Here is a 16,994-nt window from a genome sequence, read left to right on the forward strand (position 1 = left end):
CCTTGCTACATCCTTTACAAAATTCATGCGAGTCAAGTTTGTATTTTGAGGGTATGACTGAAAAACGACATAGGCATTGACGCTAGCCATGTCCAAGATTCTGAAGAAAACCACCATAGGCCATCTTGTTCGCCGACTCGATGAATATTTAGCACATTTCTCGTCCAGGGAGTCAACGCCTCCTTTTGTGTAATTATAGAAGTCTATTATTTCTGGTTTCTTTGATTCTTGATCAATCCCTTTGGAGTGGTGCATTGTTTAAACCAGCAGCACGGCTTTGTTCTTTTTAGGTACATGAGATACCAGAGTTGTCACCAGCGAATCCATACAGCGTTATATGCATTATAAATATAACTAGTCCTTGCATCCGTCATACACATCAGTTTTAGCCTGTATTTTGATGGTTTATTAGGCATGTACATTTGAAACCGACAGCGCCATCTGAAGGCAATCAAACATTTCATCAATGCACACGGTAGTTCCCAAAGAATACGTTAACTGTGAGTTCATTACAAATCTTCTCAGAATCTCGGATATCGCTGCCGCAGGGTCTGTCTCTTTACGCATTTATCCGTCATCTCGATTATCAAAGCGAAGAAACACAAGCAAAACGGAAAACCTGTTGGCAGACATTACAGCTCTGAAGATGTCCCTACCTGTACCGTCAGTGGCAAAGAGAGATTCTGTATCTTCGTTATTCGATTTGAAAACTGACGAATATAGTAATAATCCAAGAAAAGCGTTCAGTTCAGTAATGTCAGCATCTTTGAGATCAGTGCGGTCAGGTATTTTGTATTTGTCTCATTTGCTCTAGTTTTTTATTTGTCATTTCACAACTTCTTGTATAATATCGTCGCTAAAGATAAATTTCCATGCATCAATAGGTTGTGCTCGGTCCCCAGTGCGAGCAATCTGACGCAAGGCAGGAAGTTTACACACGATATTTTCACGAGGCGTGCGTACTGATCTCTTTGGTTCAACAAAAGACCATTTGTACCTATTCTTTCCATAGTAATAAGAACTGTCACTTTTCTTGCTCTCGTTTTCTGTTTCATTTTCACTATCGTCATATTCTTCTTCCGAGTCTGTTACATGGTCAGACTGAATAGCAAATTGATCATCTATATCGTCAACATCACTCTCATAATCTTCTGCTAGAATGCGGAATACCTTATCGCTAAAGTCCGGATCATCCGCTTGAAGAACTTCAGAGCACTCCCTGGATGGGCCTGCCATCATATGTAGATTGTATATCATGAAACGTACGAATAATGACACTTTTGAAGGAAGCGTAAAATAAAGCCACTTCAAAAATATATTACACTGACGGTGAGGTATGATCTGAGACCACATTCGAATTTCAACTAACTCTGTCACTTCACTCGAACGACTGACTGCTGGGGTTGTAATCAAGGTCGCCTTCCCCCGAGTTGAAGGTAGAGGGAGTATGAGAGTTCTGAAAACAAAACAGAGGCAGTGAGCGTTTTAAAATAAATGTCATGTGGTCTGGTAGCACACCTCACCGGTTAAGGGTTAAATATCGCAAAATGAGCCTGGCATAACTTAGCCACTGCTGAAATGTTGGAAGAACTGTTATTGTATGTCAGTAGCAAAGCAAATTCCTTGAGACCGCACCTAATGATTAGATCCATTTCCTTGTACTAGATGTCGTTTACCTCACAGCCAATAGCGAATGAGCAAAAACAATGGCTTCAACTTGTCGCAACGTAACAGAAAAGTAGTTGATCGTTTGGCTTGTGCACCAGTATATATGGGTTCTTATTCTCTGTCGACAAATGTATGTTGCACCAGAACAACGCACCTACCCACAAAGCTTTATCTATGCACCAGTTTTGAAAGACAAGTAATATCATGCTGGAACATACACCCTATTCGCCAGATCTAGTTCCATGTGACCAACTTATTTAAGGAACTATTTCGTCGGAATAAGGTAACGGGACTCGATCATCGCAGTAGCTTTTCAAATTTTTACAACTAAGTATATTTTTTTCAGAATTAGTGTTTCCAACTCGACGCGTATCGACAGAGTAATAAGATGTTGGTATGCTGCTGTGAACTCACGAGTATTGCATTGACGGCGATTAGATTTGCATTAGTTTGCTGACCTGAAAATTTCCCAAGCATACGCCATGCTTTCATGAAATATATTTCTGTAAAAGTAGAGATTTACATGTGGATCGAATGTTGGCTATTCTCCACAGGCTTTGAATTTGAGGTATTATATATAAGTAACTTTGATTAAATGCATTCAAGTGTATGAATTAAGTCTTTGAGTCGGATTCAAGAGTGCTGACGCATATTCTAGTTTTGATCGCACATAGGAATAGTAAAGCACTTTTACCGTTTCTAGTTTTGTGAAGTCGTGGCTTGATCCGATAATAAAACCTAAGTTTCTGAAATTGTCGATAGTAACATTTTCAATGTGCTGATAAAATTTGACCTTGATGTCGAAGGTCACTCTGAGGTCTTTGATTTCAATTTTGCATGTGATTTGTATATTTTTGATGCAGTATGGAAAAACATATGGGTGTTTTGCGTTTGAGTTTATGGTGCATTTTGTATGCATGTAACGTTGCATCAAAAGTCCACCCTACCTATCTTTCTTGTTCACTAGTTGCTGGTGGGAATTTGCTACAGCAGCGCACACCATTGCGCATGCTCCTTCCATACAGAGGTTGTCTGGCCAAGGAACATAAGTCCAAGAGGTTGCGGACATAAGAGAACTATACTAGCCCTGCATTTACCTGACACAACTGATGAAAGCCGTCAGGAAGGGCTACCAGGAAATTTGAACCCGTAACCTCCCGAGCTCGTCAAGTTAACCATTTTTGCCAATTAAGAAAGGAGCCATATATTTTAAGCTGGTAATCGGGAGCAGCAGATGTGTGTACCTGAGCCGTGAGATGCGATTTCCAATCCGTATGACGTCAATGTGATAAGTGTCACATTTCCTCCTTAGATATAACAAAGCCTGTATGGTTTCTTTCCGGCATGGGTCGTGCTTTCTTGGAAACTAGAATTTGCTTATTTCTCAGTCGCTGTATGTGGTAAATCTAGGAACTGGCATGAATTGTTTGCTTTAAAGCTGCTAGTTCTGTTGCGGTATCGATGTATTTATATCTGTATCTATATTTCAATTTCTCAGCAGCGGTTACATAGATTTCATCACATCTTTATAGAAAATTAAGTTTTCCCCTTTAAAATTCCGAGACACCAAAAACGCACCGTCCCAAACCTCCGAGTTGAAAATTCCATGTGCCTTTCCGAGGGTAGTCCGCCCATGTACCGCGCCGAATCATGCCGCCGAGCGGAACATTTTCCATGCTCTGCTACAGCGGGGCCGATCATGACGCTTGCCGGAGCTAAACGAAGAGACGCGGAATTACACGAGAGGGCATTTGGAGACGCGGCCAACGGAAACCTTCAGACTTCTAGCACGGAAATTCCACACCTTGCGTTGTAGCGGGCGTTACACCATTTGATATCAATAGAAACAGACTGAGACGCGGCAACACATGCTTTAACATTCCAAGTGGAAATTACATTTATTTCTCCTCTGTCCATAAGATTTAGTCTCTCTGAGTGAATGTTTTCAGCGACTGCTCACGGTGGCCAGAGTTTCGGTGCTGATTAGTCGTTGCAATTATTTTTCATATTTGATTTTTGTTTACCGTCGCTTTTCTTCCACTTTTGTCTAATCGCGACGAGGAGGATGAGTGATGAAATCTAGGAAGGGACGCTCACAAAGAACGCCCATGCCAATGTCGAGATTCGAAACCGGTACCGTGCTAACCACTCCGCCACAGAGGTCGGCAATCGTTGCAATGACTTGGGACTACTGCAATATGGAGCAAGCCCCCGACAGGTTTACGTTTTAGAGATAAATAAAAACAGTTTGAGAGGAACTAGTAGTATAGTTGTTCAGATGGACACTATTAGTTCTACCGGTCGGAAATACATCGCCTGGTAATCAAGGGTCCTCGGGATTCGATTCCCGGTGGACACCCACTCAAGTGGTCCGAATTCTACTTTTCACTTTAGTTTTTGTTCCGATATGCCATTGCACCAACCCTGACGAAAGAAGGATATGCGTTGCAGAAACGTGACCAAGAAGAAAATGGGGGGATTATTTAAGGGTTCCACTATCCACCACAATATCCTTGGTCTCTCCCTCTCACACATTACAACAGAGAACTGAAATTTTGCGTGTCAAATCCCAGCCTGGGCATGGTTGTTATGTTAGTACCCCTTCAGCTCAACATTATTCATCCTTTCACACAGTACACCTTGGACTGCGTTTTGCAGACTCACGACGCTCTGGCGCCTGGACTTGCAGACGGGATTCCCATCGTCGCGATTAGTCAAAAGTGGAAAAATGCAACGTAAAATAACCTAATTGAATCAATGAAAATCATCACTAATTGCCGACCTCCGCAGTGGACTGGTTAACACAGACGCCGGCGTGGGCATGGGTGTTCTATATTAGTGTTCCTTCAATGTCATCATATCATCACTCATCATCATCTTTGCGATTAGCCAAAAGTGGCACAAAAGCCACACTAAATAACAAAAGAATCCACCCGGTATCGAACCCGGGACCCTATGATTGCAAGGCGCCGACGTTACCACTACGTCATCGATGAGGCCTCGCTTTATTAGTATAGTATTGTTCGTTTGAGGGTGTTTGGGGGAGGAGTTGTACTTGGTTAATCGCGTGTGAACATTGCAAAATAAATGTACTTCCTGGGAAAATATTTTTGTTTTTGCTTCCGCTGTTAACCGATAACCAAAAAGTGCATTCTTAGAATGCTACCAATATCCGTATTTTCTTTTCGATAAGTGAAAGAAAACAGTGCAATCGCACAGTCCTCCTTTTTACCATTTTCTACTAATCTGCTAATGCGGGAAGCAACCGTGATGTACTTATTCGTCTTTATCTCGGCTCCCTTTCTCGACTGCGAAGGTTCCAGTTGCCGAGGATTGCCTTCCGAGTATCGAGCAGCCGAACGGTGCTGCGGGGTTTCTCGGAAAGTGCCTCGGCGCGGCTGGTGGATGGAGACCCAAAGGTTTTCCGTTGGGGCGACGTAATTAGGCTACGGTATCTGCCACACGATCGGACCACGTTGTCGGATTTCGCAGTTTCGAAGCCTCTTCGATGTCCGCTAGTTGAACCAGGTAAATTTAGTTAGTATCTAGTTATCGACTCTTGCCTCTTTTTTTAAAAAAAAAAATGTTGGGAGTAACGTAGCGTAGAAATGGCGAACGTGGTATACGCAGATGTAAGATACTGTTGTCGAACCCAAGGCTGTGACGTAGTTAGCTCGCTTGTCGTTCTTAGATCCATACATGGTATGTACCAACAGATTTTGCTGGAAGTATATGAGTAGAAATCTTTCTATTTGGCTTCTCTCTCTCACACACACACACATTCTCACACATGATTGATTGATTGGTTTTATTTACTTCGTTTGCTGCCACTTTTTGCTAATCGCGAAGATGGCGGTGAATGGTGATAATATGAAATGGATGAAGGGATAATAACAAACGTGGACAACAGAACACGAACCTCATGGAGGATTATACAGGCTGTGTGTCCAGTCGCCAGCTGCAAATTGCAGTCCAGGGTTTACTACGGGGAAAGCAGGTTGACATTTGTATGTCTTCGGAAAGCCCGAATTTCATTATGACAGAGCGCTCTGACCTCCGTGGCAGAGTGGTTAGGATAGTGCGCTACGACACCAGGAGTCCTGGGTTCGAGTCCCGGCACGTGCGTTCTGTTTCAGTGTCCCTTCATCAGTATCATCATCAGGCTTCCCCAGTGGCGCAGTGGTAGCGTCGTCGCCTTGTAACCAAGGGGTCTCGGGTTCGATACCCGATGGAGGCTCATAGTGGTTCGGATCCCACTTTAACCCGATTAGCCTTACTGTGCATAAGGTGGACTTAAAACACAAACTTAATCAGTATCATCATATAATCACTCATCTCATAAAAAAAAAAGGTAGGTTAAATAAGGATTTACAATTAACCATAACACGCGCTCGCACGCTTTGCCAAAGGCAATTATAGCACCCATCAACTACCTTCGGGTCAGGCCACGGTATAAGTTTGTGAACCTTAGGGAAAAATAGTAAAAGGGATGTGCACGTGTTAGTTTAGTTGAGACCTTTTACAGCCCTACCACAATAATTCGTCACTTTTTCTCTCTTGGTTCATAGCTAAAATGTCCTTTTTCAAACTGGAAATTATAAATGATGCTGTATTCTCGCTGCAGGAATTGTTTCGATGAATAAGTTATCCAGTAGTGAGTTTTAATAAAAAGTTGTCGACAAAGTAATTGAAAAACGGCGCGATGCGTTTAGACGTCATTAATTCCCAGCAGTGATCAAATAGAAAAGTATGAGGTCTTCATTGGCAGAAGCTTGACATATTTCCACAATTTTCAACGCAGGATACGAGTTGTGCGGAAAGCGTAAAAATAAAATTTTAAAAATATCCTGGAAAAGATATGTGAACAGCAACGGGGAGTTTTTTATTATTGAATTATAGTTTTAATACTTCCGAATTGAATTTGGTTTAACGAAATGTCTTATGTCTCTTCCTCCTTTGGTATTTTGTGCTTCAAATAATTTTCTTGTTTTCACACACATTAGTTATGGGAAATTTAATTTGAAGATGAATAGGAGAATGTCACGTTTGGTTTATTGTGGGTAACTGAAAGCAGTATCAGCAAGTGTTTCAGCTTATACCAGTGATGGCTGAGGGGGTGGGGTCTCCCTAAACCTCTAAAGGTAAGCAAAGCACCCTTTCGACGTGTAAAAGTAGACGATCGCTCTTCGTGATATTTTTTAAACCAACAGTATATCTTTAATGAGCATAAAAATGAGTATCTGACAGGAAAGAACATTATCCTCCACTAGAGTGTAGTGTTAATTCACGTCTGGTTCTTACTCGTTATATTAAAACGTACTAAACTAAGTTCCATATAGTGGTATGCGATATATCGCTATCGATTTGATATTTTTAAAATATCAAGTGTCGATATGGTAAATGCATCAACCTCGATATATCAGTATCGGTAATACCGACGTCCGTATACATCTATATTATCTTGATCGACAAAGACTTGTTGTTGCGTAAACAACCTTTATGGATACCCTATATAACGGATTAGCTCATCTTGCCGAATATGGAAGCATCTTTCCATCTGATACTAATAAAATAAATGAACTTGGAAATGTCACCCTTCAAATCAACATAATATGAAGAGAATGAAATATAGAATGTCTTTATAGTCTAAACTTCGATATTTTTAAATCGTCAATCTTCGTTGAATGTTTATGTATTCTTAATCTCTCAGAATATATATCAAAACGTCTGAAAACGAATAAGTGGCTACACATTTACAACACCTAATGATTGGTTCGTATAAGGTTATGATTTTATTGTCTTGCTAAATGTCAGGAAATTCATTTGTGACTTATCTGTAAAAAAAAAAAAATAAAAAAAAAAAAAATATAATAAAAGTGAATGTTAGTTGAATTAATATATTTGTTAATTGAATGTATAAAATACGTAGTTAGATATACATATTACGTAAATGCTAAGTTGTATGTATGACGCCAAACTCGGTCTAGCTGAAATATGGTTTGTAATAGATTATAATTACGGTTTTGGTATTAATTGGTTCGGAGATAATTCATCTTGCAACAATATAGAAACTTTTTCTGCCTGTCCAGGTGCACAAGTTTGCTGGAAATTGTCATTTTCGTTTGCTTTTTTAACTCGTCCTGCAAGTAAGAACGTTTATATATCAGTATAACACACATAATATGATAATGAAACTTCTCTGGTGTTTTTTTTTCTTCTCTCACCTGGCCCTTGGCTCGTTCTGCAGTATGGAACTCTTTTTTTTCGGTGGACATTCAAATCGCACACAAATGTCCGTTGTTCTGTGGAAATACCGAACTTTGGCATATCGTATTAGCACCGAGCACAAGGGTTGGATGCGCTCTCCTGCAATGGGGTGAAACTTTTTGCCACTCTAACCAATCCAGTTTATTCTTCACACATCTTGATCACAACCGTACCACACCATGGGCACGTTGCGGCCTTTTATGTATGTTTACAATTAGTTAATTGTAGTTATTTGGTTTGTATAAGTTGGGTTTAGTTGGTTTTTCTCTTTTCGGGCGAATATTCTTATTTTACTTTCTGAGTTTTCGGACTTATAGACTCGAGTGTAATGTTGTGATCGTTGTTCCTTGCAGTTTGCCGGTAGAGAGGACTCGCCCTGCCCTGCCGACAGGCCGCGTCGATAAGCATCTAGCCAACAGGTATTGTAAAAAGCATATTCATGATCACTTGACACGATCGATGGGTGAGTTTAGCCGTTATATATATATATACACACACTTGCACTTTGCTGTAATTCAACGAAGAAGTAAATTAATGTATGTACAACCTAGCACAAGCTTTGGTTGCAAATTTCCCCTCAGGAAACGAGGAAATTTTTCGTTTCCCCGCTAGTTCAGAACAGTAATGTGCCGCATTTTGTAATCGTTGTATTTTTTTCTGTTTTGCGTCGCCTTTTGCTAGTTTTAGCTAATTGCGACGGTGCGGATGAAATTCTGATATGAAATTGATGGACTGGCCCATTCCTAGACCAGGACTCGAACCTGGAATATTGGTCGATCGCTTAACGCGCTCGGCCTCCGAGACGGTTATAGTCTACTATAAGTCTGTATTTCCACGCGTAATTTACACAGGTTGTTAATTCACATAGTCTGCGCCGACAGTACAAACTACAGAAAGAGAATCAGTGTGAAATGCTGTGTGGAAGGGAACGTGCCATTTTGAAAACAAGTACAGTAAAACCTCGTTAATCCGGACTAATGGGGGGATAAGTTGACCGGTTTAACGAAAGTCCGGATTAACTTAAATAACCTAGAAGAACAGCAGAAAGTGTATTAAAACTCCGTTTATAGCAACAAAACATATTTATTATGGTGTATTTAAAGGGCATAGGCCTATATACACTATACAGTGCAGTAAAATTTAAAGCAATACGACAATGCAGTACGTACATACGCGATACCCATATTATGATGATGCATTCTGCTTTTTTTTCCTGTCCGGATTAAGCGAAGTCCGGCTTATTGGGGTCCGGATTAATGAGGTTTTACTGTATTGTTGAGAACAGTCACAATTCCCGAACTCGTGATATTCGTTTGACAAAAGATCTATTTCATGGAAACTAACTTTTCACGCTCCACATACCAAGATGATTATCAAGGGGTGTAAACCTTTTTTGAGAACGCACCCGAAAGTCAGCCTCACTTCCACTTAATACAACCGCAATGTTACAGGCTAAAGAGGCTCTTGCCTCTGGGCCTATGGCCAGTATAATCTTATAAGGGTGTGTTGGTCTTGTATGTGTTGAGCACCCCTTTACAGCCGCGCTTTTAATTAGGTACGGAGATTTTAGTTCTTAGAGACTGATTTTGATTTTAGTTTCGTTACGGGGATGTGACGGCTGCAAAATAGCCTTAAGTGCTGCTTCACCCAACATTTTCAATTCAGTCAATCAATCAAGATGATCGAAAGTACAAGCAAGGAATTAAGGCCATTCTCACAATTTTTCAACCACTCTCTCGCTTAAGCAAAACCTGCTGCTAAGCATACTTGGGACACCATTGTGTTTACCTGTAATACGACACAGACGAAGGTGGTTTTAGCGTAGTAGCGCACCACTAGTTGAGCGTTCTTTGTAGGAAAGTATGGTGGTCACATAGGGGCGTTGTAGCCCCCATCCACTGTGTGTAGGAAGTGTAGATGCACACGGATAAGAGGTAAAAGTTTGGGAGTTCGAAAATCAGAATTCCGCCATGAAAACTTGAACAATTTTCATAATGTTGCAGGAGCGTTTCGACATGCGAAAACTTTTTAATACGTTAGGACATAGTATGAAACCAAATATCCATTTCGAAACTGTCTGAAGAATCCTTACATTGGATGTTCAGTCTTGACGTTTGGTTATTTTCTCTTGGCCGTGGTTGAAATATATCTCCCCTGCTTGCAGGCAGAAATATCAGACTTCCCCACTACACATCTTCCTTGGCGCCTGCGAGAATTTTAGTACCGTGTCAGTGGCAATAGTGTGCGCGACGGGCTCCCTAGTCTTCTTTGTTATTGATTTTGACGCCAAACTATTTTAGTTTAGGGCCCCTATCCGAAGGAAGTAGTTTGCAGTCGTGCAAGAGTTACGATGTTCCTCGGCTTGTAGTTACGGCGGTTGATGTTGAGTCAGGTTACAGACGACACAATAGCAGTCGGTTACGGGAAAAGCGGGCAGGGAGGGGGAGAGAGGTGCATCACTAGTTCTCGCCGGAAGTTTGCGCGCGGGCAACTATTCGCGCCGCGAGCGCTATAGGTGCTGCATGCCCGCCATGGACCTCGGCAACCAGGTGAGTACAAATTGGGAAAGGACAATCGCGCGCGTTCCTCCAATCCCTCCCATCTTTTTTTTCCACGTTTACTTTCTACGTGCGTGTCGGGTAATTGCCGTCACTGTGTACCGTACATGTTCTTTTGCGTGTTTATCGATCTCGCACCGTCTGTCATAGAATATGATTCTCATAGTGGCTGACGAGGCGCTAAGCGAACACCGGCTTGCGAAGGAATGCGGAAATACATGCTAAAGCGCGTTGCATCGTTGGTTTCTTGTAGTGTGTGCGTGTTGTTTATTGTGCAATGGGTTTGTTCCCGTTTGCTATGTTTGGTACCACAAGGCGTGGTAAAACTTTTCCGAAAATTCCTCCATGGTGTAGTTGTAGCGTTGTCCCCTTGTAGTCAAAGGATCCCAGGTTCGATCCCCGGTGAAGGTACTTTGCACGGTGGTTCAAATCCCATGTTAAACTGCAGGTCCGAGATGTAAGGGCTGGACCCTCCAATGTGTCGTGTTTGTCATGTCGTTTTAAGTATTCGGCATATTCTTGTTGAATGTGCCTCGGGCAGACTTTTAATCTTCCTAACTGTTTGTCATCCCTGTTGGAGATGACTGTTTCGTTCATCAAATGTTTTTAGCTTCTGCGAGGAAGCATTTAGTTTATTCTTACTTTTTAATGTGTTATGTGCCCTTTATAACCTTGCACTTTTAACTTATCTCAAGGTATTTTTTTAACCCCTTGTTTTAACATTTTAAGTAAGATTTTTAGATAAGGGCATATTTTTCCCCGGGTGCAAAATGGCTATATGTGCCGACGCACCCAACAATTTTAATTCAATCAATCTGAAGACACCCAAATATCGACCTCATTTCCACGCAGTACACCCTGGACTGCATTTTCAGACTAACGAGGCTCTGGCACCTTTACCTGCAGCCAGGCTACCACTCTGTAGGAATTGTATTGTTTGCAAGTGTCATTTCATCTTACCATCATTCATCCTCATCTTCGCCATAGCCAAAAGAGGCAGACAGCTAATCAAAATAAATAAATCGTAAACTGCAAGTCCAGTCCCGTAACAAAAAATCGGTGTAATAGTTCAAATTCTGAAAAGTTGCATATGTTTAGAATCCCTTCTGGAATATTCACGTGAGTCTTGTCTTGCTTTCGCTGCTTTAGAGGTATCTCAAATTGTTTCATGGCATCGTAAGCCTTTTTTCTATCACATGCGTAGGCAACAACGAAAACGAGCCACACGAAGATTCACTAAACGCACTGCCATGAAATTAGGCGGGTGGCAGAAGTTCGCGATGTTGCCACGTCGTAGCACAACCCCGTGTGTTCGGAGGTGTAAGAGAATGAAAGATCTCGTTGTAGAGTTGGTCTTTTTAATCCATGTATACAAATTGACAGTATTTGCTAGAAAGGTCAGGAATGACACAAAAGTTCCTCGGAGAGAGGTCTGTCTGACGCTCGACTAGGCAATACAGCCCGGTTGACGTTGCCACGCAGTGCGCGGGGACCAGCGAGTATTGCCCCGCTCTCGCTTTGCTGTTCCCATACATGGCACCAGCGCAATTCTGCCCAGCCGCCTGTTTTCATGGTTGCGCGGTTAGAAGGAATTTTAATGTTTTTTTTCTGATTCGGAATAGCAAATAGAGACAAGATTTTGGAAAAAATGTTTTTGCTCATACAGATCAAAGATCCAACAGTACTTCCATGGGCAAAATGCTTCAATTTTAGTGATTTTCGTCGTTCTTTAACTCTTGGGTTGATCACTTCGGTGAGAATTAATGCTTATGAAATTTGAGGGTGGGAGGATCACAGTGCCTTGCCTCAGCAGGTTTCGAAGCGAGGACCACTGGTTACATAGCGCGTTACGCTGACCACTCCTCCATGATTAGGAGTGTTCATTGGCACTGGCCCGCTGGAATTTGCCACCGGCGGGAACCAAACCAGAGACCCCATCCCCGGTTAGTTATAAGAATTAAAGTTATGTACTATAGTTGCCACACCAGCTTCCGTGGCGGAACGGTTAGCGTAGTGCTGCGAAGACAGGGGTCATAGGTTCATATACTGGGCATGGCATTGTATTTTAACTCGTCTGCTTCGTCAAATTATCATTCATCCTAGTCATCGCGGTCAACCTAGAGAGAGTGAAAAGTGGCGTGCAGTAACCAAAATACGTATTATTACAATGGAAGTTCAGCCACGTCGGTGGCTTAGGAAGTTCAATAATCAACCCGCGATCTCACTACTGACGGTCCCGGGTAAGCGTTAGCAAATAAACGGCATAAAAATAGAAATATACCGCCAAAACTTTCCGGGGGGAGAGTTTTTGTTCCAACAAACAAAATATAAGCAATTACTTTTAATTTCAAGTATACTTTACTAAGAATATTATCGAAAACATACACAAATTAGTGTAGTTGTGAGTGTTCAATGCCTTTTCTCTCTCAAGAGATCATTAACAAATCTACATCAATACGCACAATAAAAGTAAAACAAGAATGCAAAACAATAATAAATATGAAATCTAATTGATTTATATTAACATAAAGCAAAAACTAAAATAACTTAACATGATAAAACCACTAGTATTTCATAATTTATTAACATCTTTAACCAGTTAGTAAGGGAATTAGTTTGCTACGTTATAATATATCAAGGGAACAAATTAATTTCTTTACGTGTAATTAATAATAATAATACTAATATATTTTTAATTTAGTAATTAATTTTTACTTTTAATAACATTATAAATATGTATATCGTCTAATTTATATATGTTTGTGGGGGGAGGCGGTTTGTAGATGAAGATCTTTCTCCCCCCACCAGTCTTAAATGATTTCGCACCCTGTGTAGCTTGTTAATATTGAAATTCCTTTTCCTTGGCAGTAAATAAATTAATTCCTTCAACTATATCAACACAACGAAATGTCCGTTGATGGCAACGAAAGGATGGGAACAAGCAGTTTTCCTTGGATAGCAAGTCACACTGACTCACATTCCCTGAATATTTCCGGTGTTCTCATATTGCTTATTCCAACACTTTGGTTGTCACCAGAACGAACCTATTTCCATACGCGACCTTCTTTGCATTTGTCCGATCCGACGTCACTTGATGGTCTTCTTTACTACGTAGCTTATTTGCGTCATGCCAGGCTGGTAGCTCGTCTCGTTCTGTCTCACCTCGAATGTAGTAGTATATAGTATAAATAAACAATATATGCAGTGTGCCACGGCACAAATTTTCACAGCGTTTAGAAACCGTAAGGAAGACATCTTTCCTTAACGTTGTGTTTCGCGCTTCGTTTCGACGTTACGAGCCCTTGAATAACACTTTTATCCTGAATCCACTAATGGATTATATTTCCAATTACGATAAACAAAATGTATGACTTACGTACAAACAATCATGTTAATGCTGGATTGGTACATCTGAATAATTCGCACAGTAAAGAAATTTGGTTCTTATCTCTTTCTCGTTTTTTAAAACTCCATCTTGATATCCGTAGTCCTCGCAGACTAACGAACAGGGTTGGGCAAAATTTGTTTTTGTTTTTTTTTAAAAAAGAACCAAACAGTTTTTTTTTGTTTTAAACATATTTTAAATGTTTTAAACAGTGTTTAAAACATAATGCCAAAAGAATCTATCCAGGCGCACGCCTTATAATGTTCGCATGAGCACGTGAACACTCGTGTATCTTAAATTACGTACATATTAAATGCACACATACGTATATTTTTATTCGAAAGAATACCATGTTTCATGTACGAATATATACACACAATTTACTCTGGCACGACTTCTTTCACATCTGATAACTTCTCTAGATAGTTGGTAACCCTGACTCCCAAGGTGTTCCGCGGAGGACGTTGAACACAATTGCTGTGCGTGTTGCATAGAGCCGTGGCCACTATACCCCGAAGATGTTCACTTCGCTGTGCGAACACTGATGCAAGCGACAATACTTCTTACATTCGGCACCAGAGTGCAGCATATACAAGGCATGTCTAGGGGGACTCGAAAAGGTCTGTCCTACATAGTTGCAAACTTTAGCGACAATTCGCTAAACCTTGGGGATTTTAAGGGGGAGAGGGACAATTTCCCTTAGGTCCTTCTTGCATTACTTCAAATATAGCGTGATTTTGGGGGGAAATTGTTGAAAATAAATTGAACTGTTATTCTCACTTTTTCAATTGAAGATGAAGTTACAAGGGAGAGGAGTAAATCTGCATTCAGTACAAAAACATTATTGTGAACACTCGTATGCGAACCGTACGCGACGCCACTGGATCTATTTTATAAGAATAATGATTAATAAGGAATCTGTTTATCATCCAAGGATGGACTGTGTTCCTATTATAAAGTAAACGCTTGACTAACTTCTTAAAATACACATTAATGTTAGTCTGAAATCTCGCATGTATGCTGTTGAGAAAAAAAAAGTAAAAGTAAAGTGCTCCCCTGTGCATAGCACCACGCCAAGAAGGCGTATAGGGGGTGTGGTAACGCCCCACACTTTCTTGAGCCGGTCCTGAGTGGGGGTGATGTGATCAGCATCATGCCCCTGACCGCCTTTACCCCCCAGGGTTTCCCCCAGGTACCCATGTAATTCGACGCTGGGTGGGCGCCGGCTTCCAACGTTAAAAAAGTTCCCGGATTTCAACCGGCCGGCGATCGAACTCGGGACCTTGAGCATGGTAGTCAGACGCGTTACCGACTGAGCCACCGCGTCCACCTGTTCGAGAAGCTTCAAATAATCCACAGTTGCCAGGCCCCACAGGGTTCATGTAGTAGCTATTCTGTTTTTATTTGTTTTGTTTTTTAAACACATTTTTTCGTGAATGCAGCTAAATATTGACATTAACAACAATGTGCACATTTTGCAGTGTGTAAAGTGAGGAACAAAACTGTTTCATCCATGTAGTTTTAAATTTTAAACATATTTTAAAACACCTGCAAAAAAAACATAGCCAGGTGTTTTAAACGTGACCCACGGGTATTCATCACTGTATGCTTCTTTATTAATTCAATAACAATTTTCAGCCACTGAACAGATTTATATGCAAATAACCACAAACTATCAAACATCAAGTATCAAAATGTGTTTTAAACAAGTCTGAAAAGAACATGTTAAAAACACTTTGCTTTAAACGTTTTAAACATTTGTAAAAAAAAAAAACAAAGCTATGTGTTTTAAATATGCCAACCTTGCTAACGAAGCGGTCAGACAAGATCGCTTATCATAAAAATATAACTTCCATATAATCAGCTTATTTCTATACCTGTATCGCCTTGTTTTCGTGCATGGAAGTGGCCTGATAACCCTTACCGGTTTGAAGGCGTGGAATGAAGCTGGCCCGACTATAGTTAAGACTCAAAAAGTATTTTTTTTAAAAAAACTGTTCCAAGATAGAGAGTGATACCATTATACAGAGCATTCCCTGACATTCGCTACGAGACTCGGCGACAAGCGGCCCCGCGAAAGTCGCTAGAGTCGGCTATTAAAATTACAGTTTTCATATTGTGTTCTAACCTTGATTACAGTAGGTGTTGAAAATGATGTCCCTCTGCTGCAACACATTCCTGGCATCTCCGAAGGAAATTGGCATTTACACGTGCAAGTTCGTCTACTGTAATTCTCCCGATTTCTTGTACAATACTCTCTTTAAACCCAGTTACAAAAATTCACACGACTCGCATTATCTCTAGGCTGTAATTCATGCACTATTGTCACTGTATGGATTAAATTTAGGAATTTTAGCGGCTCTATGCTGTGGTTTTTGAAACACCCGTTTCGTGTGAGAGGCGGCGGATAGATTTCCGAGGAGACTGTTCTAACCTTTGTCCTATCTCGTCGAGTTTTTCCTCAGTAAGTACACGTGGGTTTTTCTTTCCACTTTTATTCAGAACTGACCCTGTTACTCTAAATCTTTTTACAAGGTTTAATATAGTGGTCCTATGTGGAACGGGAACACCAGGAAATTTCGTTGCAAAACGTCGTCGCATTTCTCCACAATTCCTCTTTCCGAAGTAACACTCGACAAGATAAATCATTTGTTGTAATGTAAACTTTTGTGGTGCCATATTGAGCCACAATCTTCAACACACGGACACGAGACAACACAACTTCCGAGGGAGGATTATACTGGCGTCAGTCTGCAACGTCAACAAAGGGAAAGAGAGCGAAAAAAAACCGACTGTGGCGTGCGACATCCGCGGACCCGTTCACCGGGAAAAACTAGCGCTGACGCCGGACCGCTTGCCGCCGAGTCTCGTAGCGAATGTCAGGGAATTCTCTATAAAAGAGAAAACATAGTTTCTATGATAGAAAAAATACCATAAAATAGCGTTTTCCATGCCAGAGCCCGTTGAATGCTTGACTCACGATATCACCGCCGAATGTTTACAGCTTCGTGTCATTGTGTTTGTTGTTTCGTCTAATCATCATTCATCTTTTTCGTTGCGACCAACCCAGGGGTCGAAATGGACCGGAACGGTGTTCCGGTTCGTGAATGTCTGGA

At 41.0% G+C, this 16,994-nt stretch overlaps 1 protein-coding gene across 2 annotated transcripts in view; it reads left to right on the forward strand.

Annotated features, from left to right (window-relative positions):
• The window catches only part of Smox (Smad on X protein), a 91,261-nt gene that overhangs the window by 35,348 nt on the left and 38,919 nt on the right, over positions 1-16,994 (forward strand). Inside the window, exon 2 of one of the 2 annotated variants that reach the window (XM_083143261.1) lies at positions 8,289-8,354. The exons of the other annotated variant lie outside the window; for it this stretch is intronic. Coding sequence (XP_082999387.1) covers positions 8,289-8,354 — 66 coding nt within the window. The remainder of the gene's footprint in view (positions 1-8,288; positions 8,355-16,994) is intronic. 2 annotated transcript variants of the gene reach the window in all.

The sequence above is a fragment of the Lepisma saccharinum genome, chromosome 21, assembly GCF_977018435.1.
Source record: "Lepisma saccharinum chromosome 21, izLepSacc3.1, whole genome shotgun sequence".
Lineage (NCBI taxonomy): Eukaryota > Metazoa > Arthropoda > Insecta > Zygentoma > Lepismatidae > Lepisma > Lepisma saccharinum.